This window comes from Numida meleagris, chromosome 3 (genome assembly GCF_002078875.1).
Source record: "Numida meleagris isolate 19003 breed g44 Domestic line chromosome 3, NumMel1.0, whole genome shotgun sequence".
Classification (NCBI taxonomy): Eukaryota; Metazoa; Chordata; class Aves; order Galliformes; family Numididae; genus Numida; species Numida meleagris.
The window spans coordinates 59,442,617-59,469,172 of NC_034411.1; the positions used below are offsets into that span (position 1 = coordinate 59,442,617).

Sequence of the window (26,556 nt, forward strand, 5' to 3'; positions counted from 1 at the left end):
GAGAATGAGGATAAAACATTTAATTTGAGCGAAAACTGTATATTATCTTGAAAGGCCAAGAAGCTTTATCACAAATTCCATTTTCCCACTCTATATTTGACTTGGTAAAACATTATCTGTTCATGCTTTTCTAGGTTATTCGTCCTCTAAAGAATCAGAATACTTAGTTACATACCGCTAATAATAAAAACTTAGCAATGTTTGCTGTCTAAGCATTGAAACTAGAAACAGGTATCTCCCGGCTTCACTGTTTTGGATACATTGTCTCACTGAACTACAGGTAAACACTAAATTCACATAGGTACTGAATTTTTTCACTGCTCAGTTATTCTGAAAAGAAACAAGCTTCCCAGTAGATGGCACAATTTCTTTTTATATAGTTAAATGAAGACATTCCAGTGTGCATTTTGTGCGGCTTTTTCTGTATTCAAAATCTTAACTGAAATTGAAAATTACTCATTTTTGGAATATACTTTATTTTCCTAAGAAACTTCAGAACACATTCAGTCATCCACTTCCAAGAAAAATACCATAGATAGCATATTTGTATACCATACATGCACTAAGAAAATATGTGATGCTCACTTACATTTACACGAACTTCCTGCTGACTGCTAAACTGTCCACCATAAAGCGAGAGCAAAGATGTTATTTCCTAAAGAGAAAGTATAAAAGTCAGGCTTTAGGAGTATTTACTAATGTTTAAAAAAAAAAAAAAAAAAAAAAGATAGACCATTAATTCTAATACAAACTGTGACCTCTACATGGAATACAAATAAAATCATAGAATTAGCCAAAGAAGAAAGAATGGCAGTTATTGCGAGAACCAACAATGAAAAACTCTTAGCATGATTGTGTGGCTAGGGCAGAGGTTTACGACTACATTCCACTTGTAGACAGTATGGACGAGCCAGAAGCATCAGACTCTCCTGCTGTAGAAGTAGCTGATCATCTTTCTCAGAACTCAGTTGCAAACGCAGGAGTTATTGACAAGTTATGGGAAGTTGTACACTGTACAATACAGCAAGATCAAGTTAGGCGAAATTTGAATAATGAAATCCAATTGCTTTCCTTTCCTCTATTCACCTTTCGCTGACATCTGTACTGCTCAGTCCTAGCCCTCACAACAACATTACTGTTATGACATTGCTCTAAGCTATCTATTCTTAAAATACTTCTCTAATTATTGCACAAAAAAGGGACGATGCCCTCTGAACTGTGGTTGAGACCATCACCAAGCATTAATTCCTTCTCTGTTACATCTCTGCTTTACAGGTATCTCAATAGTTTTCTACAATGGGTGCCTTGTCCAGAGTAAGCTAAGTCAGACTGGGGAAACAGCAAATCTCCAAGTAACAAGCTAATAGTAGCTGTAAAACATACAAAAAGAAAAGAAGCGTTTTAAACTGAAATGGGAGTTAAACACTGGGGATATTCCTCACAGACCCCCTCACGCCAAGTGACAAGCTGCAGCCTCTGAACGTGACCAGAAGTACAGCAGCGTGTGACAGAAGCAAGGGCAGTGCTGCGGGGCCAGATGTGCCCGGAGAGGCTCCTAGGGAAGCAGCCGGCGGGCACTGCCCACCCGCAGCGAAGCGGGAGGCACCAGCCTCTCTCAGTACCTGCCCTTGCAGAACAGAGATCCTAGGAGCACAGAGCGCGACTTCTTACAGACTGAGAAATACGAAACACGTGACTCGGTGACTGGCTGTTAGCTCGATAACAAACGCGGGCTCGGACAGGAGCCTGCAGCTGCTGGGGTCCACCCCGGCAGCAAAGCCGGCCCTCCATCCCGCACGCAGGCGTGCACAGCCGGGCAGCAGCTCCGCCTGACCAGCCCGCGCGGGTCCCAGCGAGCTCCGTTTTCAGGCATCCCGGCTCCCCAGCGCAGCTCCCCACGCGGCCAAACCACCAACACGAGACCTTAGCAACATCTCCGTAAGCCAGCTCTTTCCTCCAAGCCTCCGTTCCTTATCCAGAACGCTCTGCTGCCAGCCTGTCCCATCTCTACAGGCTCCACAGTATTGGCTGTCTGGCTCCAGCACCCCGTCCCACCAGACGCGGGAGAGCGGCAAGAAAAGCCCTGCCTTCAAATCAGGGGGGCTGGAGGGCGAGGGGGAAAGCCGAGGCTGCAGCGATGCCGGAGCGAACGGAGACGGCCCCGAGCGAGCACGCCGCGCGCCGCAGCGCACGGGGAGCGACGCGGGGGCACGGCTCGGGGACGCCCGCTCCGCCCCGAGCCGCCCGGGACAGCCCAGGAGCGGTCCCGCCGCCGCGGCCAGGCCGGGCCGTCCCCGGGTGCAGCCGGGGAAGCCCCGCGCGCAGCGCAACGCCCCGCCGCCCCGTCCCGTCGGAGGCCGGCCCCCGCCCGCTCCCCTCACCGGCAGGCGGAATTCGAGGTGCTCCTGCGCCAGCAGCAGCAGGTACCGCCGCAGCGCCGGGCCCGCCGCCGCCATCTCCGGCCATCCCCCGCCTCCCGCCCCGCATGCGCCGCCGGGCGGGCCTAGCGGGGAGCGGGCGGGAGGCAGGGCCCGGGGGGAGGCGACCCCGCGGCTCCCGCCCGCTGCCGGGCGGCGGCTGAGGGGGACGGGGCGGCGGGTGTGGGACCGGTGTGAGCCTTGGGCCCGGGGCGAGGCTGTGCTGCTTTTCGAACGCAGCCACCGCCCGTGCCGCTCGCTGACGAATGGCTGGCTTCGTCTTCATCTCTGCCTTCCTCAATCGGCGTGCTCGTTTCGTAATGTACCTCCTGTATGAGTGCGGTCCTGCGTGTACGTAAGTTGTAAATCACTCCGTGTACACGTAATTGGTGTGTGCGCTCAAACCTGTTTAACAGAGTGAGCTGTCAGGAACCTGGAGGCCGTGGCCTAGAGGCACGCTGCTGGTTTCCGGCACGCCGCGGGCCCTGCCTTTGCCCGGCCTCAGCAGTCACCTCTCCCCGCGGGCGCGGATGCTGCATGGGACCGTCAGCCGTAGCAGGCGGCGAGGAGCCCTGAGCGCTGCGATGCAGGATGGAAGTCAGCGGCTGCGGCACGGGTGTGGAGGCAAACAGATGAGAAACAGATTCTCAGGAAAGGAGGGGGCAGAGAAGTGGCTGTTCAGCAGGATAAAACAATGCTGTTTTGCACTGCAGGTTGTTGTTTGTTATACCTTAACATCTAGGCTCGATAACTGTAATCCTATACTCCCTGATCCCCGTTACGTTGAGCTGGAAGGTTCGGCTTATCCAGATTTCAGTAAGCCTTTATTAGGAGCAGGCCAGCTCAGCGGTAACTCATGTTCCATGTTTTCTGCGCCAATTTTTGGATGGCCTTTTTTCGACATGGCTAAGATTTTGCTCATGACCTGTAAGCACCACATGGGCTGCATTCCTGATGTACCTATGTAGCCTGTGCTTGACCTTCTCTTCTTGCAGTAATCAGAAATGAAGCTCGGTCCAAAGCTGCCCCAGTGGCTGCCAAGGAGCCAACCTCAGTGTGCATTGTAATCCGAGGGTGAACCTTCCTGGGCAGTTCTTGAGGAGGAGGTGAAGCAGCAGATAGAGATCTCTCTTGTTCATCAGTTCAGAGGAGCCCAGCAGTGCCCACCATGTTGGGCTGCTGACAAGCCCATCCGAGGGCGCTTACAAAAACTTCTTAGGAGGTGCCACTGACATTATTGTTCGAGCTAAATATCTTTGATTCTGCCTTTCTCCTACTTTATCTGCACGGAGATCTGCTGTCCGCCTCAGAAGATGAAGACCTCCATGGTCTAGCAGTGTGTTTCTGATGAAGAACCGGGCTGAAGCCCTGCACTTTCCTGCTCTCCGTGTGGGGATCCATGCCAAATCTGTATGCTGCACAGCACAGTTTAAAAGTGTATGTAGATTAACAAGTAAGAGTTAGTATTTGCAGCACAAAGTGTTGGTCAGATGCAATGTTTATGAATTCTGAACCCTGTACTGTAAGGTCTCAGAGCCAAGCGGGTTGTTGGGCTGCAGGAAGGGACTCACCTTAAGGTAACAACAGCATTGCACAACTATGGTAGGGAGAGAAGGAAGGGCAATTAATTCCTCCTTGTTAGCCTTCAGGGGAATTTTAAGGACCCAAAATGTAATTACCCAAACTGGAAGTTGTCCAGGAGCCTAGAGTAAACCACCCTCTCACAAAACACACAATGGGATCGTGCAGTGATCATGAGTTCCCATTTAGAAGCACACGTGGGCCGGCCAACACAAAGCCGCGGTGCAGTGCGCGTTGCTGTTTGCTGTCTCGGCACTCTCAGGGCTGCTCCCCCCGTGCTCCCTTCCAGAACCCAACCCAGCAGCAGCGCTCTGGCTGTTGTGCAGCCGCAGCACCCCGCACGCACCCTGCGTTTCAGCAGGCGGAGGGCACCACCCGCTCTACGCACACACGGGCCCGACCCGAGCTCGCCCAGAGTCTGCCCGGGGCCTTTTAAGGCAGAACTATCCTCCCGCCGCCGAGCAACGCTCCGCCGCCCGGCCGCGCTTCCCGGCCGTAGCGGGGCCTCTGTGCCCTTCCGGGGCGGGCGCATCCCGGCGGGGGGGCGGGCGCAGCGCCCCGTGCCCGCGGGGCCGGCCGGGTGCCGCAGTGCCTGTGGGGCCGCGGGGCCGGGGCCGAGAGCACCGCGGACAGCGGCGGGTGAGCGTCCTGCCCGCACCGCTGCCCGACCTCGGGAGGCCGGCTGAATCTCTTCGCTTTCTCGACTGCTCGGCGGTTATGAGTGGACCGACCAAAAAGTTCAGTATTTGAAGTCTGTTCGGCAGCCTTGGCACTCGCAGATGCAAAACTCTGGCAGAAACTATCAGGATTTTTTTTTTTCCCTTCTGACGAGGCTTATTTGTGTTGTTTTTCACTCAGCTGACAGTGCACGGGAGAACCACTTCCACAGTTAGTCGTTGGTTCCTGTTTGAGTGCCATTAACCAATTCCAAGGAATGGAGGAGAATAACGGGCATCATGCTAAAACCAGTGGCGCGGTGAGTGACCTGAGGAGAAGTTGGCAGACCTGGGCAGAGGATCGAGTTGAGTACCAGAGGAAGAACCCGTTCAGCAACGACGACAGGCTTGCATCTAAACCTCTGCATGCTCAGAGAGGAGACCCTGCCTACGGGAGACCCCCCGAAGGGTCTAAAACAGAGCAGAGAGGGAAAGATGCTCACTCGCACGTGGAAAAGGAGGTGGAAGAGCTGTGCCTGATCATCAGAAGCACCGGGCAGAAGGGAGAAGATGGACACGTGAGTGTAACGTTTGGGCAGCTGTTTGAGACATACGTGACTATCTCCAACAAAGTGGTGGGAATCTTGCTGAGAGCCAGAAAACACGGCCTGGTTCATTTTGAAGGTGAAATGCTTTGGCAAGGAAAGGACGATGATGTGGTCATCACTTTGCTAGAATGAGACTTTGGCACCTGATGAATTTTGCTGCTTGTTTCCATTTGGAAAAACCTCTAGATACCGTCTTGAAAAAGGTTTTCATTGCAGAATTTCAGCTCTGCAAATTAATGGGACATTTAAAGGAGAGAAAACGGGTGAGAAGCATAAAAAAAAGGTTTGCATAAAAATAATAAGCAATATTGGGCAGAAATCACAAATAATCAACTAATCTGTCACACTACCAAGTATGCTGTGGTTCTTCAAGCATCCTCACTGAGTTAGTGCTTTAGGTTCTGAACACTAATGACTAATTGCCACCGTAAAGCACTGATTCTTGGAGGTTGTGAAAGACTTGCTGTGGGGGGAATTTTTTGATTTGCAAAACATAGAATTGAGCACTTTTATGGGAATTCATATACTTCTTCAAACAAGAGCTTGGCTGTAGCACAAGTTTAGGTTATTTTCACGTGGTGACTCTAAATAAATGGAAGTTAGGTTGACTTTCATGAAGTATATGAAAATGCGCAAGTTTACAGAAATATCACTTGCTTAGTGCAAGGATATTTCATGTTTTCTAAATAAGCTGCATCTTGCTGAATTTACTGGTCTACCCTTAGCATCGTGGCCTCTGCATTTAATTTCTGTATCTCATACCACTTTCACCTCTTCTTTTCTTCTAATGCTGCGTCATACCCCAGAAGATCACAAAGCTCTGCAGCCCTTTTGGTGATCTCAACTATACCCTTCACAAAAAGTAGGGTTCCACAATACAGACTTGAAAAACAACAGAAAATATACTGGGGCATTCATGAAAAGAAAAAAAAAATAACAAAAAAAAAGCTCTTTGGCTTCTTTCAGCAAAGTGTAGCAATGCTGTTTACAACAGGGGAGTAGAGATCCCATAGTGCCAAATGCATAGGTGCAAGTATAGAGGTGCAGTCACATACCTCATTTAGTTGAGGCAGAGCTGCGTTGCGAGTTCTCCAAACTGGGAGAAAAAATGAGCTGCTAGATACAAATGGGATTGAGAGATGAGCGACAAGAATTTTCCTCGTGGTTCTTCTGGAGGGACTTCTTTCAGTGTTCAGAATGGGTTACATTCAATAGTAGTAATAGCAATATTAAAAATAATTAGGAACTGTGTTTCAAATAACTGCCACCAAGAAAGCATTGGGAATACAAAATTCTATTTTAACAGGGCAGATAAAAGCTCTTATGTGGTTTATGTGGTGCTAATTACATTACTTGATGAGTCTTTAAAATAAGAATATTCCCTTGCTTCAAAAGGATACTGAGATTATTATAAATTATGAACTTGATAAAAGTGATTATTTAACGCTATTTAGATAAAAGACCATTTTTTTTGCAAAAAGAGTAAGAATGATTTTTGCTTGATATCTGTTGGGGTTTTGCATGAAGATAAACCTTCTGACTGAGCAAGTAAAAATACAATTTTCATTATCCCTATGCCTCCTTTTCCTAGTGAAAAGACAATGAAAATAGAAAAAAAAACAAAGAGGTGAATGTGGTGAATTAAGTCCATTTGGGGAACAGGAGAGCCAGATGCAGGTACAGCCTGGAGGGGAACCAAAGGAGGGGCTTTATGCACCACATCATTTTACCAAGTTGGAAACTGGAGAATATCTGCTGCACCAGACGCTGCTGGTTTGTGTTCCCTTAGCTCTCAAAACCACTCCTTTCTAAAATAATTTATGGCTTAAAACAGGACTTATGTAACTCGCCATCATTACGCATTTAAAATGCCTTGTTTTTTTTCGGAAAAGCATTTCTTGCCAAATGACAATGAAACCTGGGCATGCATTTTGATTTCAAAGCGCATCAGTTTTTTTATAATACAGCTATGAAATGTGGTCTGCTTAATTCTAACAATTTGTCAGTCCAGTTGGTTCTGCTGTAGCGGTCAGCTTGTAACTTGGACAAGGCAGCGTTGGGCAGTTCAAGTATCACCAGCTACAAGATGGCAGTATCAGGGAAAATAATCCATTACTCTCAAAAGACACACAGTTGAGACAGCGTGTAACCTGAGCACTTGCAGGGTGCAAGTCCAGCTTGTGCAGACTCACTAATTCTTAATTAAGACTGACCCAAGTAGTTAGGCAACAAGAACCAAGGCTTCCACTGCCATGCATGTAGTGTCAGATAGTAACATGGCCTCAGCTGTACTCCTGCTGCTTAGGGTTGGTTTAAGTATCACTTGAGCACATCTGCAAAAGCTTTAAGTGTACCTCTCAGAACAGAAGCAGAGTAAGCCCTAATAAAATGGTCTTATCAGCTCTGTGCCTGTGAGAAGACTGTCCTATCTTGAACAAAACAAAGAGTTGTTATTAAAAACATAATTCATAGGGGGATGGATTTTTTAAGAAGCAACTGTAGGGCCAAATTTCCTGCCTGCCATCTTTAGGTGAACATCATCTGCAGGGGGACGAGCCTTTCTGTTTCATATGCCCGTGCAATGGCACCAAAATCTGCCAAACTGGGTCAGCGCACAAGTTGACAAATCTCATCTGCTTTCAGCAATCGCACATATTTCAAAAGAAGTCTGTAAAAGATAATGCAATTGTTCAGTTTGTCCACTGAATACAATCAAGAATAAAAAATCAATCTTAAAGCCTGTACAGAGAACAAGCCCTATTTAATGGATGTGACTGAATCTAGCTACTAGCTTACAAGTTTTACAAAATTCTGCTTCCTCATCTGCACTGTAGTTTCAATCAGCATCTACAGATGACAGTTCTTAGAAGTTTTATTATGTAACAGGGCCTCTCTAGTGTAAGTGAAACAGAATTTAATATATTATTTTCACTAAAAATGTAAGATGTGCATTTTAAATATTACAAATTGTTTGTAGTAGTAACTAAGGTTTGACCTTCTATAAGGTTTTCTTGTCCTACCATGTAACATTCAGCTCTTCCAGTCTTTCCTGAAAGTTCACTTTTCTTCTAACAAACTCAGCTGCTTCCTCCACAGTCTTTCCTTTTCTTCCAGTTGAAGCCTGTGAATTCTGCACCTGTTTTGGACTGTACATTGTACAGGAATTATCTGTATGTTGTCTTGTCAAACAAAGAAAGCACTTTCAGCACTTCAATAAATATTGCACAACAGTTGAAATGACAGCGAGAGTTTTTAATGCAGGTTTTACCATTCATATTTACTTCTCATATTTGCCAAATTTCAAATTTGATCTTCACCAGTTTGCTTACATTTCCATGCTTTTGCTCACAACTCATGCTTATGAAGACCTCAGAATACCTGGAGGATCTACTGCCAGTTTAATTACATGGAAAATGCTGTCCTTTGTCAAAACACCTATTTAAAAAGAAATCGACGTGCAACAGCATTGTATGGGCATCTACTTCATCCTTTCAGAAGGAGGCAATTAGTACTCTAGCACAGAAGTATTATTCTTTGAGCTTGCATTAGGTAAAACAATTGAGCAAAAGAGTACAAGTGAAGCTTTGTCATTCCCAAATATGTAGTCAAAAAAGCAGCTTTTCTCAAGACTGCTAATACTGGATCAAAGAACAGAGCCAGGGGCAGAGGCTAAGCAACTTTCCTTTGTTTCTCAGTCTTGTCCACTGAAGAGTAAAACTGCTAAGTTCACTTTCCAAGAGGTTTTTTAGCCATCTTTGGTCCCTGCAATGCTCCACAGAAGATTGGGGATGTTTTAAAACGGTGTTATAATGCTGCTGTTGAAGAGGGTGACGTAATGAACAGTGTCTGCCCACTGCCTTTTCCAGAGAGCAGCCAACAATTCTGAAACACGTTCAGAGCATTAGAATAGACTTTTCAGAAAACATTTCTTAGCCCAATTAAAAAATATCTGCCAAATCCAAGAACAACGCTCGTCAGTACAGAAGGAAAATGGAGCACAGTTCCATGCTGGAAAACACTAATGAGACACTAAGCATTCATCTCAGTAATGAACGTGGCTCCATTTAGCATCTTTTTGTTTGAGCCTGTTTGAGGCTTGTTTGCTAGTGGCAGAGACAAGTTGAAATTCCTATCCTGATTGTCAGCAAAAGTTTTGGAAGCCAGTTTATATCCTGATTTTTACCTCTCCAGTCTTACTTTCCTGTCACTGCTTTGGCTCTCCTCAAACATACATTTAATCTTCGTGTTTCCTGCTGCATACATTTCAGTGTATTGGGGTCTAGCTGGGATGGAATTAATTTTCTTTGTAGCAGCTCCAGCAGCGTTGCTTCTTATTTGTGATTAAAACAGTGTTAACACACCAATCTTCTGACTACTGCTGAGCAGTGTTTGCACAGCCATCAAGGCCTTCTCTTTCTCCCCGTCTGCTACTCCAACCAGTAGGCTTGGCAAGAAGCTGGGAGGGGACAACCTGCACAACTGACAGAAAGCAACCAGCAGAGATATCCCATGCCATATAATATCATGCTCAGCAATAAAAACTGAGGGAAGGTTTCCTGAGGGCTACAGTTAGGCCAGCCATTGCTACTGGACTGCTTGCAGGAGGTAATGATTGCCTTTACATTGCAAATCTTGTTCTTTTTCCATCCTCTTTCTTTCATTTACTAAAACATTGTTATCTTGACACGTTCTCTCCCCCACCCTGCTGGGAGCAGGAGTGAGGATCGCACCCCTCTGTGGTTAGATCATTCCAAGATTAGCATTTGTTCAGTTTATTAATCCTTTTTGACAACAGTTCTTGTTGGTTCTTTAAATATTACATATCACAGTTCAGTGCAGTTACACAGATTAATTAGAAATCAGGACACAGGCAGCAAAAATGTTAACGTTCAAATATTTCATGAAGTTAGGAGCCCATTCAAGCCTCCCAATCTATTGCACAGAATTGATCAAAGTTCAGTGGCTTTAATTCATGCTCTTCATAACTAATATTAAAACCACAAAGTACTACAAGTTACATGAGTGCCCACTAATACGAAGAACAAGACATTGGGAATGAGGTCTTACAGAAAAGACTGATGTTCTCTCTTCTGGGTAGAAAACATTTGTTTAGAAGAGCATCTATCTTCTGAATTATCATGTATAGTCTACTGTAATACATTGTCCACTAAGGCAACAGGTGCTGGATCAGTGGAAAACACTGAGAAGATTATGTTCAGGGAATCTTGCAGGTGCAACAGACCACCACCACCTCAGCCACATCTCAGTGCATCAGCCAAGGACACTTGGTTAGTTAGGCACCAAGAGATAATAGTTTGTGAACAAAGAAAATCCACTCCGTGTTTACTGGAGTTAAACTTTTCCACCAGTCTGCCTTAACATGCTATTGAAAAACAGAGCGCTAACATTGCTGATTAGAGTCATGCAGTGAGGGCAAGTGTTCAGCAGATTCCATAAGCAATTCAGAACCCAATCCCTACACATTCCGCTTTTGGGCTGAGCCCCTGCTACTCCAAATTCAGATCAGACTGCTGTTATGGAAGCCTGCTACAAACTCACTGTAACGAAGACCCATTTGTTTTGTGACCTCATTTAGAAATCAAATCTAGCCAAGGCATCAGTAATTTCCAAGTGACTTCCAATGAGAACATGACCAGAATAATCTCAAAATTTGTTGTTTTTTTTTTCCTACCATGATGCAGAAGAGCAGTGCTTTAAAATCAATTCTTCTGAACTCTTCACATATTTGTAAACATACAGTAACTAGTTAAAAATATTGTGCACACGAGAGGGGAACAATCTTCAGGTCCAACATACAACCACTTATACATCCAAGTAAACTACATTCTATGTTTCAGCACTATCACATCTTGGGCACGTACTGTATTAACATTTACTACATCGCTGCCATGCAAGTAAGAGGGGCAATCTATTAAAGTGGTTTAGCACCAGGAAAGTTAGTAGTGTACTTTCAGCAAGTTACCTACTACTAACCAGGCATAGGTAATATATCACACAAGTACAGATGGAAACTGAAATACTTTAAACGTTCCCTGCAATTCCAGCACAATGCATCTTTAAAATAAAAGCTAGATTCCACAGCAAATATTACCTTCACTACCATGTGCATGCTGTTACTACTAACTTGTTTCCTTAGAGTACAATCTGCTGCTATACCCCGCATTTTACTGGGAAAAGTTGTCTACGTATGTGTATGTATAATGTATGCATATATATGTATACACATATTAAAAAATCATAATTAAAATGCATTGCCTCATTGTCAGAGAAATATGCAGACTTCTGAAGAACCCAAATGTGAGAATGAGGTTGACAGCTCTACGTTCAGTACTTCCTCATAAGGGACTAAGCCTTTTTTATCCTGGTGTATTACTGGCAACAAACCGTGCAACCTTAAATCAGAGTTCAAAGACAAAGAACAAAATGGCAAACGACACGAGGCTAGGAGTGCTCTCAGCTGGCAGCATTTTCAGTTTGCAGTCGCTCAATCAGTTGCTCAGCCTATGAAAGAGAGAACGCAATGCATTAACTGCACAGTGACCATCAGTTGACTGAAAAATCCATTTTAAAAATAGTAATGGCATGACACTGACAGACACGGCATGCATTTTTCATTTGTACGGATAAAGCATACAAAGAAGTAAAATACCACGACTGTTTTAAACAGCTGACTTTTTCATGTTTTCACTCAACTCCCATTAGGTGATGAGAAAAGGAAAACAACAACTATGAAAGTTGAAGGATGGTTGAGCAAAGCAATCATAAGTATCACATTTTAAGGACCTGGGAAGACAGTGCCCAGAACAACCAAGCTAGGAGAACTGCAATTCTTTGGGACAGACTCCAGAACAGCATCTTGTGGCCTCTTGTCACCTCACAACTGCACTCCAGTCACACACATTACCGAGTGATGGAGAGCATTTGCATGCGGTTCATGTCATTACACACATATTAATTTCTTGGTTATGTCACTAGGCCCATACATGCTTTTTTCTCATCCTGCGGCTATTCATGCATCTACCATATAGCTGGGACCGTTACATTTTGTATGTATGACAGCAGCAGCCTTCAGAACGGATCAGGGCTGAAGGAAGCCTGCCATCATTGTTCTAGCAGGCCAAATTAAGCACACAGAGACTCACTTGGGCACTCCTGAAATAAATCAGTTTAGATTACTATCAGCCTTTTTTATTTTTTTGGCCAGTCCCACTGGACTACTCTTTTAATTTTAAGTAGTGCTTGAGGTTTTACTAAGATCTCCGAAGGAACTACATTTAAAGGTGAAAAGCTGTGATGTTACACATCATAAATAAGCAGTCAGCTACTTATGACAGTAACAACTTAACAGGAGTTAATTAGCTACTGTAGTTTATTTGCAAATAAAGCTAGATAAAGCACACAGCAACTGAAAATGAAGTTATCCAAATACTGTTTTATAATCCACAGCATCATAACTTGAAAAAAAAAAAAAGCCCCTGACAATTCAAGAACATTTTCGAACTTGTCAACTGGGCAGACTATCTTTTGAATTGCATCCACAGTGGATAACCAAACCCACTCTCGAGATCTCTGAGCTAATCTGAAATAATAAGCAGTATAACTAGACAAGCTATAGGTTGTTTTTTTTTTCCCCTCTGTGGTGCTCTGCTACACAGCAGATAGGTCTCCATCATTCAAGATAGCTGAGATCTCCAACAAGCTACCACCACAAGGAAGCTGAGTTTTTCCTTTTTAAGAGGCTGTCCATAATCATCTTTAGGAGAGACTTTTTTCAGCGTCTTTGCCTTGGGGTTGCCCAATGACACCAGGATGCTGGAGCTACACTGCAAGGATAGGTCCTCTGCTGAGGAGAGAGGTTTTCAAGCAGTGATTTAGGCAGTGCCAATTCAATCTCATTGCTGATCTCTACAGACAGAAAGCAGTACAAACAACGCTTGTGTACGGCAAATGCTTGTTTCAGTCTATGGAAGGTAAGATGAGTAAAAAATATATGAAATGACAAAAGCAACCGATAGGTGGCCATATTTTTCATCTAAATTGGGCTATGTGTTATACATATCTTTGTTCAACCACATGCTAATAAATCTTTTCATATTAAAAAACGAATACTTACAAAGTCTAGTCAGAAGCAAATCTCATCAACCCAAGCTACTAATTAAATTCAGAACTACCTCATTGTTTGCTGTTAAATGTTATTGTTGTTCTACTTCCCTAAGTGTAAACAGTATTAAATTTCACCCATTGTCTTTTCTCAAATAGGTAATGCAAAATGTAACTAATAATTAGAGCAACGATAAAAATAACTGCTCAAAGAATATTTTGGACATAGTTAAAGTGTTAGAAAGACATCACATTTTCAGCTTGCAATTGAAAACTTCTAGAAAACCTCATTACACTTACTGTGATAAACCAGTAGGAGTTGATTCTGTAAACCAGTCTGGATAAGAATCCTAGCTGACTTGCCGGGGCCAGGATGTGAAGATGCAAATGGGATATTGAGCAGAATGGAGGCCAGTGAAAACCCATTCTTCAGGAAGAGAAAAAAAGTTAAAAACACCGGTGATGTTAATACAGGAAATGGAACATTGTAAGTTCAAGATCAACTGAATAAAGAAATTTACTCATAACATTTTCCTTTTACACTGCATGAAAAATAATTTGTCCTTTCAACACGCTTTCATGCGAGCCCTTCAAAAGACCATTAACCGCTCACTTCACATCTCTCTATCCAGCATAGTGTGCTAAAAACGAGAGTTAAAAAACAGGACTATTCCTTAGATGTACCATACCTACTTTTCAACTGGAAAGTCAACCATCACCAGATTAATGTAGTTTTTACCTGTTTTAAACAGGAAGACCAATCTCTCTATACACTATTTAAATTAAGTTACAATTCACTTCATGTTGGCTACCAAACATGCTGGCTTAAACTAAATGAACACAAGTATAACTTTGAAACACAGTGCAGTGCCCTGATGAAAATGGCAAAATGTATCTTCTCTGGAATTCAGCATTGGAGTCAATGTTCAGTACATAACTGAAGAGCTGCCTTTTAGATAAGCTGTGTGAATTGCCCTCCCTATTCCACAACGCCTTCAGGAAAGAATCTCAAAGTTGGAATGCAATGTACGCTAGAAACTTATCAGAAAAAAAGAGTTTATATTCAGTGCCAGACATGAGACTTGACAAGTCACGTGGTAAGTCAGGGCAAACCCAATAAATCACACTGCAGCTGTAACACTGTATTTAAAACAGCATTTTGAAAAGTCAAGAACATACTAATAAACATGGAAGGCTCCGAGTACATACCTTATATCATTCAAGTCACTAAAATTATTTTTCTGGAGGACAGATTTTCCAACTTCCATCATTCTTTTCACTATTAAGTACAAAAAAATTCATTTACTGTGTAGTTTAAATAATGTTACACATCATACGACTTTCAAGTCAAATAATTTGAAGCAGGTGTTAAGAAACAAAACCTTCAAATAATAACTCCAACAATGATTACACTGAGATCACAAGCTTCTGTTTGCTTTATTCGAAGTATAAATACTGTAACTGCTCATAATCAGATTGTCAAGACATTGCAGTGCAAAGTTCAACGTGAAAATCACTACTGTTACTGACTTGCACACTAATGACACTTTTAGGTTAGGGTTTACTAATCTCATGTTATCTCTACACAGCAAGAGGATGTTGACCTGTATGCCCTTTGCAGCCTGGCATCAGAAAGCTTCAGATATGTAACAAAAATTACAGATAAAGTACAATTAAACCATCAGCCCTACTTATTACTAGGACAAAGTTTTCATTACTGTAAAAGAGAAGAAACCCTAATGCAAAAACTTCCAAAGCAAAAGCATAAAAAATTGTCTTGAAGCCTAACACACACAGAAGTTGTTTCTGGAGAGAACTACCAACTGTTTAGAAGACAAACAGAATGATTCAAAATTTGCAACATGTGACTACAATGCTTCTCTTGCAGCACCTGTAATGTTCCCCAAAGTAGAATCTGTTCATGCATTTATGGATGTAATCTTTCCTGTTACTTAACACACTTAGCTGGGCAATTCTTGTGAAACAATTGCATCTGGCATCACAGAATCACAGAATTGTATGGGCTGGAAGGGACCTCCATAGATCATCAAGTCCAACCCCCCTGCAAAGCAGGCTCCCTACAGCAGGTTGCACAGGTAGGCGTCCAGGCAGATCTTGAATGTCTCCAGAGAAGGAGAATCCACAACCTCCCTGGGCAGCCTGTTCCAGCGCTCCCTCACCCTTAACCAGGATGATGTTTTAACAACAAAAACAAAAAAATCAAGCATGCAGACAACACATCACAGCTTCAATATTTTAGGATCTTTTTTTTTTTTTTTTTTTAAAAAGCATTTAACTTTATTGGAACATTGTTTCTCTCTTTTTTACTTTCTGTCCCTTTTCCTGAAAAATAATGTAGCATATTATAAAATACGTATTTTATAGAATTACCATTTTTCATTTGCCTATATACTTAGGAAAATGCAATGAAGCTGAAAAACATACTTAAAAAAATATAGCGGCATTTCCAGCAAAGTGCAGAAGCATCTATACTCCACGCAAGCAAAAAGAGATTTCCTGCACTAGTGCAACGTTACTCTAGAATAGCACAAAAAATGATGAAGTTTGCCAGCAAGGGTAACTCCCTACCCAACTCACTCACATAATCTGTTTCAGTATTTTACAACCACAGCCAAACGGTGCCCAAAGCTGTAATTTACTTGACAGCACACTACGTAAGACTGTGAAAAACTATTTGTCCCTGATCTAAGCAGACTAACATGTATTTACAGCCTTACCTATGGGTACGTGCTCCGACTTCAGCGTTTTGCAGTTTCCCATGTGCTCTACTGGCACCACCAGGTAGTGGTGAGGGGCACCAGGCCTGATATCTCTAAAGCAAACAAGGTCTTCATACTGCAAAGGAATACAAACAGATTACACGATTGGGATGAGGACAGTGAAAAACAGCAGGTAACAGAGTTGGTCTTCGCCTACACCAGTCTGACATTACTTGGTATCGTATTTGATTCAACTAGAAAAAAATCCCAAGACTGCAACCTATTTTTTTCTGTCACTAAACTGAAGCAAGCTGTCCTGGAGTCTGCCTACTGAAGAGCTTGAGCACGATCTTGCCTCCTCAGCTGACATTCTGCAGCCAGGATTGCTCAGTATCTAACAGCAAAAGCACCTGTTCCACGACTGCTTTTAGACTTTTAGCTATTGTACAACAATGACAAGATATTTCTTTTCTGAGGAATGCTTCACTGCTGCCTCTGTAAAGAACAGACAACCACTACGGCTACACGGCAACCCCGGTACTGGGATTTCTAAGTTGACACCCCTCATTAGCTGGAAATACAGACACCACCTTCCTGAGAATGAGAAGTGGGATCAGACGGCCTATATACACCCAGGGCTTCAAGGTCTGATCTTTAGATCTCACAAATTAATTAATCCCTTTGGTGCTCCCTGTTCCCTGAGCGATGCCACCCGAGCTCAGCCAGGACCGGCAAAGCCGCTCTCACAGAGGCACCACAGCTCCGCTTCCGCACGGCCGCCTCACGCCGCAGCCCGGCCCTGCGGACCGTCGGGCTCGCGTCCGTCCCACCAACCCGCCTCACTGCGGGGAGTGGACGGCTCTCCGCTGCGCTCGGAGTTTCGCCGGACACCCCGCCGGACAGCAGGCCTCGGCGCGGGGCAGCGCGCTGCCAAGGACAACGAGGGCGGCGGCAGCGACTCTCCCTCCGGCGGGGCCGCCCCTACCCACCTGGCAGGGAAGCAGCGCGGTGCCCGGCTCCTCCCGGCGGGCGATCCTGCAGAACACGCACTTGCCGTCGTAGCCGCCGCTCGCGGGTTCTTTCCCCTCGGCGAGAAGCTGCTCGCACCCCGGGCCGGCTGCGGCTGCGGCCCCGGCCTCCTCGCCCGCCATCGCCCCTCGCCCAGGCAGGCACCGCCCCACGCCCGGACACGGGCCCAACAGCCCTCACGTGCTCGCGGCGGGCTCCAATGGCGGCCCGGCAGCGCGCGGGGCCCGGCCTCGTCCGCGCCCCCGCCAGGCGGGGAGGGGCTGCAGCGAGTGAGTGCGGTGTTCGTGGCGTCTCTCTCACGATCGGAGTTTATGCGCGCTTACACTCTGACCACGTAAAAACACTCGATTTGGTCGAGGCTCAGAAGCAAACCACCAACTCTGTTCAGCATAAGTTTTCTGTTAAAAAGGAACAAACTGGAAATTTGGAGTGCAGAGGAGGGCGACCAAGATGATCAGAGGGCTGGAGCACCTCTCCTATGAGGAAAGGTTGAGGGAACTGGGCTTGTTTAGTTTGGAGAAGAGAAGGCTCCGGGGAGACCTCATTGTGGCCTTCCAATACTTGAAGGGAGCGTATAAACAGGAGGGGGAATGATTGTTCACGAGGGTGGATAGCGATAGGACAAGGGGGAATGGTTTTAAGCTGAGACATGGGAGATGTAGGTTAGATATTAGGAGGAAGTTTTTCACACAGAGGGTGGTGACGCACTGGAACAGGTTGCCCAGGGAGGTTGTGGATGCCCCGTCCCTGGAGGCATTCAAGGCCAGACTGGACGTGGGGCAGCCTGGTCTAGTGGTTGGCGACCCTGCACTTGGCAGGGGGGTTGAGACTCGATGATCTTTGAGGTCCTTTTCAACCCAAGCCATTCTATGATTCTACGATTCTATGAAATAAAGTGAATGCGCTCTAACCTCATTTAAATCAAAGCTGAAATATGCTATTTCTCAATGGTAGTTAACATTCGACTTCTAAAACACATTTTCTTAACTTGCTCACACTGTCCTGCAGGCCCCAGCCTGTGCTCAGAGGCCAGGGGTACTGCACTTACAACCACTTAGGGTTAGAAAAGACCTCTAAGATCATCTAGTGTGACCATCTGCCTACCACCAATATTGCCCACTAAACCATATCCCTTTGGACTACATCTATGCTTATAGATACCTCCAGGCATGGTGACTCCACCATGGTGACTCCCTGGGCAGTCTGTTCCAATGCCCATCTACTGAGGGCCAACATCTAATATCCAGCTTGAACCTCTCCTGGTGCAACTTAGGGCCATTCCCTCTTGTCCTATCACTGTTACCTGGGTGAAGAGGCCGATCCCCACCTTGCCACAACCTCCTTTCAGATCGTTGTACAGGGAGAGGCCTTCAGGATCCCTACATCTTAAGGTTTACATCTGAAGATTATTTGGGAAGCAGCAGTGTTTTACCTGGCTTTAAAGCCACAAGAAGTCCAGTGCAAGAACTGCAAACCAGCACCAAACACCAGTGCCTCATAGGGCACTTAGCACCCCTACTGCAAACGAGCATTTTTACACAGACCCAGATCAAAAACTGTTATCCCTTGAGGGTATATACACACTCTAAGTTACAAAAACAGGCTCCCTCTAAAGTAGTTATGCCTGTAGAAGAAAAACTACTAGTGACTATAATTTTCTTCTTACTTCCATAGTATAAAAATTCTTACCACCATTGCACTCAAAGTAATGTTCAAAGACAGCATACTTGTTACATTAATATGTAAATCATAGTTCATTTTTTCCTAATGCCACTTCTCTTTACCTACCACACGCAGAACCAAGTGCTTTTAGGTAATTTTTTTTGCTGTTGTCTCACTTGGAAAGAAAATTAGACAAACACTTCTGCAATATGAAGGGGGTCCATGCAAAAATGATGTTACAAGCTGTATCCTTTCAATTTAAAAATGTACTAAAATGTAATTTAAATATCAATTTAAAAATGTAATAAAGGCTATGTGTAAAGAAGAAAAGGATCTGCAACACATTTCTGAATGCATAAATTCCTTTATTGAAAATATTGTGATAGCACTGCATTACATATATTCAATATTCATAGCTTCAAGGGTCACAGAATTTGATTGAACAACACTGTTTGAATATAGAACACAGCGTTTAGATATGCTCTGTTAAGTATAATATAATGAAGTAAGTTGTAGGTAGCAATGGTGAAATGTGTGTAAAATGTTGAACTTGGCTTTGGGGTTGTTGATTTTTTTTTTTTTTTTTAAATAGTGGCCACCATAAAAAGAGCAAACAGTACTACATATTCCAGGTGCTTTCCAAGCATTATGCTATTAGCAACCTGGAAAACACTTTATAGCTTTACCGATGAGTCTATTTATGGCTGTAGTAGACCATGTAGATGGGAAGTGTGAAAAGCTTACGTGCAGCATGTTACAGACTTACTGTGTATAGCATGGGTTTTAGACTGTGAAATTTATGTGCAGGATTAAAATTTATTAATGCTTTTTAAAGAAAATGATTTGGCTTCTTGTTTTATTATGAATATATTAAAAAAGGGAAGAGCCGTAACTAAATTGAATTGTATTACTCAATAATATTCCAAAACTAGACTATACTGTTCTATGCATGGAAACACACCACCATTTTTAAAACCCGGACAATCCCACGTTCAAGACTAACGGCAGGAAAGTGTTCTACTGTTGCCACAAAGTCTGTCTTGGTCAGAATTGGATTGTGTAAATAAAACCATAGCTTAACCAGAAAGCAAAATCCTTTAGAAAACAGTAAGATAGGTCGTCTTCTATCACACTTTCTCTACTTGCTGAAATTTTCGTATCAGTGCTCTGTTTAGAATTTAGCCAGACTTTGTAACATGGCCTCTTTTTAAGTGGTGAGGGAAGAAGTAGGAAAATTATCTGATTGTTTCATGAAAAAATAGAAAACAAGGAAGAATATTTTCCTGTCAAATCCTAAGCCAGCCTGTTGCTTCAAGTCATAAGGAAGGAAATTATATTAATTGCTAAGAAAACAAATATTATACTAACACGACCCGGCCCGTTAAGGAAAAAGCATTCTTCTCCAAATCTTCAGACTGTATGTTTTCCTTAACAAAGCAGTTATTCAGTAGGTAAAGAAATGCTCAGAAAAAGCACAGTGGGTGGTTTATTTTGAATTAATTGGTGGTGATACAGAAAACAATCATCTCTTAGAAACATCCCTCATAAACAGTCAAATAGCACTAGGACAGATGCTCAGAGCATGCTGTCCCAATTCTGTTGACTGCATCAGAGCTCATACAGTTAACACCAGGTGGCATTCTGCCCAGTGTCTCCACACACTGCCAAAATAATAATCTATTAACTCTGCTTACACATTCCTGTTAATGAGAAGTGCTAACCACCTTTTCTCTCATCTCAGAGAAAACCAGAATTATGCACTCATGTGTTTCTGCCAGAAAAAAAACCCTCTTATTAGGGTTAAATGAAAACCAAATCTCATTTACAAAATAAAAACAAAAATTAACTTCAGAAATCAAATAAATCGATTCAAAATAAATGCCAATGCATAAGAAACCTACCTGAATAGTAATTATTTATCAAATTAAGATCTGAAATATTAAAAAGAAAAAAACTCATAGCTAATGCATTTACAAAAAAAAAGTCTGCTATACAATAACAATAAATAAAAAGAATTTAAAAACATGTTCCCGTAAGTGCTGTGTATACCTACTTCTGATTCATTTTGATGGCAAACGGTATGCTGTAGATTTTGGTGAAGTAACTTTTTATTTTTGGTTAGCATTTGTACGCTGAACATAAATACACATGGAATGTACAAGACAGATATAGTTTTCCCACAGTATTTTTTTCACAGTTACAGAAAAAGTTTTCAATTTATACACCATCAATGTTTTCATAAGCATCATATCTTCAATGGAGGAGCGTTGAAGAAAGAAGTAAAAAACACCTCTGACTGATCTTGTATTGTTCCATCTCCTTCTGCCTCTGAAAACCAGCTCTGTTCTTCCTTGGTTATTTTTTGCGTAGTCATGCTCTGGTACGACTTGAGAAAAAAAAGCGTGTAACATTGTGAGGCAGCCTGCACCTTTTATTTAGCTTTTAAGTGCCTAATGGATCCAGTCCTTAAGGCAGTCAGTAAGTACTTCATTCAAATGTCCATACTTCTACATCCTGTATTATGAAATCTTCTTTCTTAGATAAGATGTCATTATTGAAGGTGCTGCAGGAGTTGCTTCGCCCATGATACAAGTCTGCGTCTAACCATAAGCCAAATCGTCCACTGAAAGAAAATACACATCACATTTCAGGTTATGTTTAATTGGAAGCTGTAGAGGAGTGATATGGTGAAACCTAGGCAATTCTGAGATCAGATGGAATTGAACATGAAGGCTTAACCCTGGCAATGCACTTGCGATAAAGCTTGCTTTTGTTCAGACTCAGGCAATCTCAGCAGAGCACAAGCACGAGTGTGCACATACAGTGCCCATGCGCTCGGCTTTAGTGCCATCAGCTCCAGTTGCCACTAGTGAGCAGCTTCCCAAACATGGCTGGAGTACAGCTCCTCCGGGGCACGGACAGCAGGGACCCTTCCCTGCTCTATATATGGTCCTTCCAGTTTAGCAGGAGAGGTGTTTATGTATCTGCAATGCAAACCATGGCCAGATACTGGCTGCATGAGGCAGCCTGCTGTCAGCTTCAGTTAGTTGCGCTGTCTTAGTCCTTGATTTCATATCCCCTGACTTTTGAAATTTAGGACCTGATGAAGCACTATCTGTATCCTAGCTCTACAGAGTAACAGAACAATGACAGTTTAAAAGGACCGTGTGAGAAACACTAGATGTTGATGGCAAAACGGCCATTACAGATTATCTTCCAGTGGCAAACCTCTTCAGCAATGAGAAGTGTATCTATCCCAAACGCTTGTTTTTTCCAACCTCCCCCATCCACTAAAGATTACTTGCCCAACACCAGCTGCTATCTTTAAGTGATAGAAATTGCTGTAGGTCTAACAGAAATCAGATTGCTGAGATAGCTGTCCTACACAGCTTACTAAAATTTCAGCAGTTTCACTGATTAGTTTTGCCTTCAACTACCATGGTCCATTTCCTCCTTAAGAAAGGAAAGCAACACAATTTGAAAAAGAAGCAAACATTCACTTACCCTCCTCCTCCGAGCTCCAGAGAGGTCATGTCTCCATTGATGAAGTAGGTGTTCTCCCCGCTCCATTTGAATACCTGACGGTGAGCGAGAACAAAGATAGTGAGGATTCCAGTACTACAAAATTAACAGGGACTGACACTTTGCAGATATTTTTTGGTGTAGTCATATTTAATTTTTATTTTCTTTTTGAATGACAAGGAGGAAGAGGTAACAGGTAGAAAGAAAAGGAACAATACATATTTAAAATCAGGAATTAAGGCATCCTAGTCATTTTTACAGTTTGCTTGCATCTTTAAATCAACATGCATTCTGAAAAGAAAAAGGCCAATGCATTCAATATTGAAAAAATACACAAGCTATGGACATCAAGGGGTTTTCCAGTGGCACTTTTGTCTCTAGTTTGTTGTCATTATAATCCTAAGCATGCGTGAAATTCTATCCTACTCTTGACATTCACTGACTTCCAAGGTGAGCCTTTGATAGTTTACTCCTTACTAGTCCTTGCTTCCCTCCCTCAATCAACTTGAAACCCACTGCTTACCCTCACTTCAAATAATTATAGCCATTTTTGCTTAAAGTGTTAAACTGAGACAAGTGATCAGCTGCATTCACCAGCAGCTGGCACATCGTCTAAAATCACAGAATGCCTTAGGTTGGAGGGGACCTTAAAGATCATATAGATCCAATTTCCACCCCCCCCCCCCCAAAAAAAAAAAATCAACCATGCAGTCTCCATAAAATTTTCTCATAAATGCTTCAGAAGTGGAATCCAAAAACCTTATTTGAGAAAGAGAACACCACTTACCTTGAAATTTGGACTGAACGTGTAGAGGAATGTTTCACCAGTGCCATAGTAATGGTCACTAAACCTGAAGGGATGTGTAGCGTAAGCTCCAAAAATCTGTCAGAATCAAAGGATTAAACTATTTTTGAGAACAGTGCAAAATTCAAGAGGAAAGAAAAACATTTTTCAAAATACTTTCTGTGCTGGTGTCTCATGTTGAAAGAACCAGCTGGTGAAACACACCAGCTGAGCAAGTACTCCTGCAAATCTTCTCTATCTTTCAAAATAAAGCCACATGGCAACAGGAACGATGACTCCAGGAGCTACTGAGTATTAAGTACACCACTGTGAGGGTGTTATTTGCAACTTGCATGGCAAATGTTAAAAGGAGCACTCACTGTATTTATGAAAATATGTAGTTTTATTTCTATGAGTGTTTATGTACTTTCCTGCCTGTAAGTTTAGTTTAAGTAGTAGAAAATAGAAATAGAATAAAAGAAATCACCAGTGTTTTATTGTGGTGTGATATCACTTCACACTATGATTAGCACTTCCTAATGACATGTTTATTTTCAGTCCAACCCCTGTACAAAAAAATGCTCCTAACCTGGTTGTCCATATCCTTGATGACAAGGAGAACTGGACTGTCCAGAGATGCCGATTTGCGATACAGAGTCTTCAGGCTAGTCCCGTGCTCCAGCGTGCTATATGCCAGCCGCCATGGGTAACCCTGCACTCTTGCAGGCAAGCGCCGGGCAAGCTGGGCAGTGAACAGGGAGAAATGGTTAGGCATTCAACCAGTTACATCACAGGTGGCAGAATGCCCCACACTTAGCAGAGCTAATAAGGAAACTTCTTTTTTTTTTCAGTCATACCTGCTCTATGTGCATGTTTTCCAGAAGTGCACTGTGATGCTTTAGGACAGGTAAAGCATCATCGTCATCTTCTTCTCCATAGTAACTGCAAACACTCTTCCGCCGTTTTGCTTCTTCTACAGTAATGATCTGAAGCAAGAGAACAAGTGTCCAACGTAAAGCACAGCTCTTATGCTGTCAGTCCTCTATGGAAGCAAATTCATTTAAAACACTATACTTATTATCTGCCATACTGCATGAAGCGAAACCACTGCATGGAATGGTTACATCAAAGCACAGGGAGCCCCCTAGCAGGGTAATTCTCAAATGGCAAGGTCTGAGATAGCATCGGTAGCACGGTCCAAATGTCTTCACACCCCCATGACCTTCCGCTACTGTTGGGTCCTTTGGGATTAATAAACACTGATGTGAGCAGGTGACATCACATGGATGTTCTCAGACATGCATCGTCTTGAGTCAAAAGGTGAAAGCGCGCTGACTGTTTTCCATGTCACCCTACACAACGCTTCACTTCATGGGAATCTAAAGGAGGCGGGCACAAGCTTCTTCATTTTCTCTCATGCAGTGAGATTACTATACATTATTTTGATATTATTATATATTATTATTCTTATATTATTTTCTTAGGTGCTAATGCATAAGAATATGAAAAAGTTCAAAGCTTCACTTCTCCTCTTTTCTAAAACAGCCCCCTTCTCCTGTGTGGCTTTTGTAGGGGCAGGGGGAGGTGTCGTTCTCTTATTGATGCTTTTTGCTTTTGTATATGCAAACTCAAACAATATAGCAAAGAGCTACAAATGTAAATCAACTGAAACAGATTTTACAGCTGCATCATGTAGGAAATGCACTGAGTAGGAATTTGAGCACTCAGTTTATGCAAGTTCTTGAAAATAATCATCAGAAAAGACAAGGTCTTTATAACATGCTTTGTTGAAAATGATCAAACTGCTCTTTGAAAACTTCTATTTATTATTTTCTGGAGAATTTATACGGAGAACACACAACATTTTAAAAGGTGAGCCAATACTTATACTTCAAAGTCAGGTTTGAATTTGAATACTTGTCAAATGAAGCACAGACTTCTCTGAAAACAAAGTGAGAATCCAAGTTCATATATTTAACACCTGTCTATAGAAGTGCTCAGCAGCCTACAGAGTGCCAGGAGAGACAGGGGACATGCTCCGAGCCACGTGCAGCCTGGGCAGGCAATGGGAGCCAAAATAGGGTGCAAGGCTGGAGGGAAGCTGCAGGCCCTTCAGTACACCTCTGGGCACCTCAGGCACCGCGCTCAGCCAGGTGAGGTGAGAGGAGGAACACTGAACACAGCAGCAGGGCTGTAGCTGGGTTTAGGGCTCTGTGCCACCGTGGCAAACAGGAAACAGCAGCAAGGGCTGAGATAGGCTGATAAGAAAGAAAAGGGGAAAGAAAGAGGCCCAGCTACAAAAAACTAGGAGACCTTAAATCATCTTCTTTCTGTGAGCTTAATGCCACAGCAGCCTTATCTTGGAAAAGCAACCTCAAAATGTTACTGCACAGCACTCTGCACAGCTTCCACACACCTTCCTACAAATACAGCTTCTGAATGTCTTTCACAGAATACACAGGTTGAGTGAGTATGCACAACTCCCCCACACTTTAATAATTGCTGCTTGAACTTGCAGGAGCCATCAGCAGCCAAAAAAGACCTGGAGGTCCTACACACACCTGCCTGACAGGCAAGAAATTTACTGGACAGACTCCAGGTGGAGGTTTAGCCCCATCACAAAGCACAGAAGGAGCTTTCCATAAAAACCAGGACTCATGAGGAGTTTGCTGTGAATAGGACAAAGCTCTAGTGATGCCAGTCACACCAGCGGGACAGGATCAAGGCCTCTGCTGTGCTTCCTCCCATCCAGCCCACGTCCATCCACGGGCACCTGGAGCCGTGCTGACAGCAGCACCCCGAGCAGGGAGCTAGGGTTCTCGTGCTCCAGCATCTGCAGTGGGGGACAGGGCAAAATCCAGACTGCAGGATGAATGAATGCTCCGTGCCCCAGCAAAGCCAGGCAGTACAGATATTTCTGCCAGTGGGTACTCAGAGAACTGTGCAGCTGCACCCTGGCCCTACAGCCCAGGCTCAGGGGGATCCAGGCCCAGGTCTTCAGAGACTGGAGGCAATCCTGTGTTAGACATTTTTTCATGTGCCCAGTTTCAGTGAGGGTTCGAACTGCAAAATTAAGCCAATTTAAAAGTAAATAAATGAAAAACACAAAACAACCCCGTCCTCCTCAAACTGTTAAAGGAAAATGGTCTTTCTGCTTTTATATCTATTCTTTTTCTACTTCTTAAATGTTTTTCTTCCCTAGCCAGGCCTCTATTATTATTATATATATTTTTAAACTGAATGAACATCTGTTTCATCTTAAAGCAGAAGTACCTGAATTCTTATTATAAACATTATTCTTTAGGCTTTCAAGGAAGAGCTAGGGGGAAGTACCACAATAAATCAACCAGCAGTAAGCATCTGTAGCAAAATACAACCAAACTTGCAGACATAGGCAACTGCAGAAAAACTACTAACATCACAGTAAACTGCAAACCACTCCAAATACATCTTCAC

General features: G+C 43.4%; 3 protein-coding genes and 1 long non-coding RNA gene across 22 annotated transcripts in view; 1 reads left to right on the top strand and 3 right to left on the bottom strand.

Moving 5' to 3' along the window:
- Positions 1-2,577, bottom strand: part of TRMT11 (tRNA methyltransferase 11 homolog) — a 139,992-nt gene extending 137,415 nt beyond the window's left edge. For all 6 annotated transcript variants that reach the window (XR_002437549.1, XR_002437552.1, XR_002437551.1 and 3 more), the window contains exons 1-2: positions 2,382-2,577; positions 590-655 (exon numbers count right to left, since the gene is read on the bottom strand). Coding sequence is in view for 2 of the 6 variants with exons in the window: in XM_021393072.1 (XP_021248747.1) it covers positions 590-655; positions 2,382-2,456 (141 nt within the window). In the remaining 4 variants the exon portion in view is untranslated. The remainder of the gene's footprint in view (positions 1-589; positions 656-2,381) is intronic.
- Positions 2,762-8,013, top strand: LOC110397121. 2 transcript variants are annotated; one of them, XR_002437553.1, is made up of 2 exons: positions 2,762-4,735; positions 4,857-8,013. It is a non-coding gene; the product is annotated as an uncharacterized LOC110397121 (long non-coding RNA). The 2 variants fall into 2 exon arrangements; XR_002437554.1 differs by having other exon boundaries at positions 2,762-3,854.
- On the bottom strand, positions 10,019-17,318 carry HINT3 (histidine triad nucleotide binding protein 3). The gene is made up of 5 exons (XM_021393074.1): positions 17,093-17,318; positions 16,122-16,239; positions 14,593-14,662; positions 13,684-13,810; positions 10,019-11,784 (listed from the first exon to the last, which is right to left on the bottom strand). The coding sequence occupies exons 1-5, from the start codon at positions 17,252-17,254 to the stop codon at positions 11,737-11,739; spliced, it is 525 nt and encodes a 174-aa protein (XP_021248749.1). The 5' UTR covers positions 17,255-17,318; the 3' UTR covers positions 10,019-11,736.
- The window catches only part of NCOA7 (nuclear receptor coactivator 7), a 91,486-nt gene continuing 84,068 nt past the window's right edge, over positions 19,139-26,556 (bottom strand). For all 13 annotated transcript variants that reach the window (XM_021390423.1, XM_021390424.1, XM_021390425.1 and 10 more), the window contains 5 exons: positions 23,958-24,086; positions 23,690-23,842; positions 23,104-23,199; positions 22,299-22,372; positions 19,139-21,417 (listed from right to left, as the gene is read on the bottom strand). In XM_021390423.1, coding sequence (XP_021246098.1) covers positions 21,282-21,417; positions 22,299-22,372; positions 23,104-23,199; positions 23,690-23,842; positions 23,958-24,086 — 588 coding nt within the window. In that variant the 3' untranslated portion in view covers positions 19,139-21,281. The remainder of the gene's footprint in view (positions 21,418-22,298; positions 22,373-23,103; positions 23,200-23,689; positions 23,843-23,957; positions 24,087-26,556) is intronic.

Coding starts and splice junctions, on each gene's coding strand:
- HINT3 (XM_021393074.1), bottom strand. CDS start 17,254: ATGGCGGGCGAGGAGGCCGGGGCCGCAGCCGCAGCCGGCCCGGGGTGC. Junction 16,240..17,092: donor CCGCGCTGCTTCCCTGCCAG/GTGGGTAGGGGC, acceptor ATTCCTTTGCAG/TATGAAGACCTTGTTTGCTT. Junction 14,663..16,121: donor GTCGGAGCACGTACCCATAG/GTAAGGCTGTAA, acceptor TGTACTTAATAG/TGAAAAGAATGATGGAAGTT.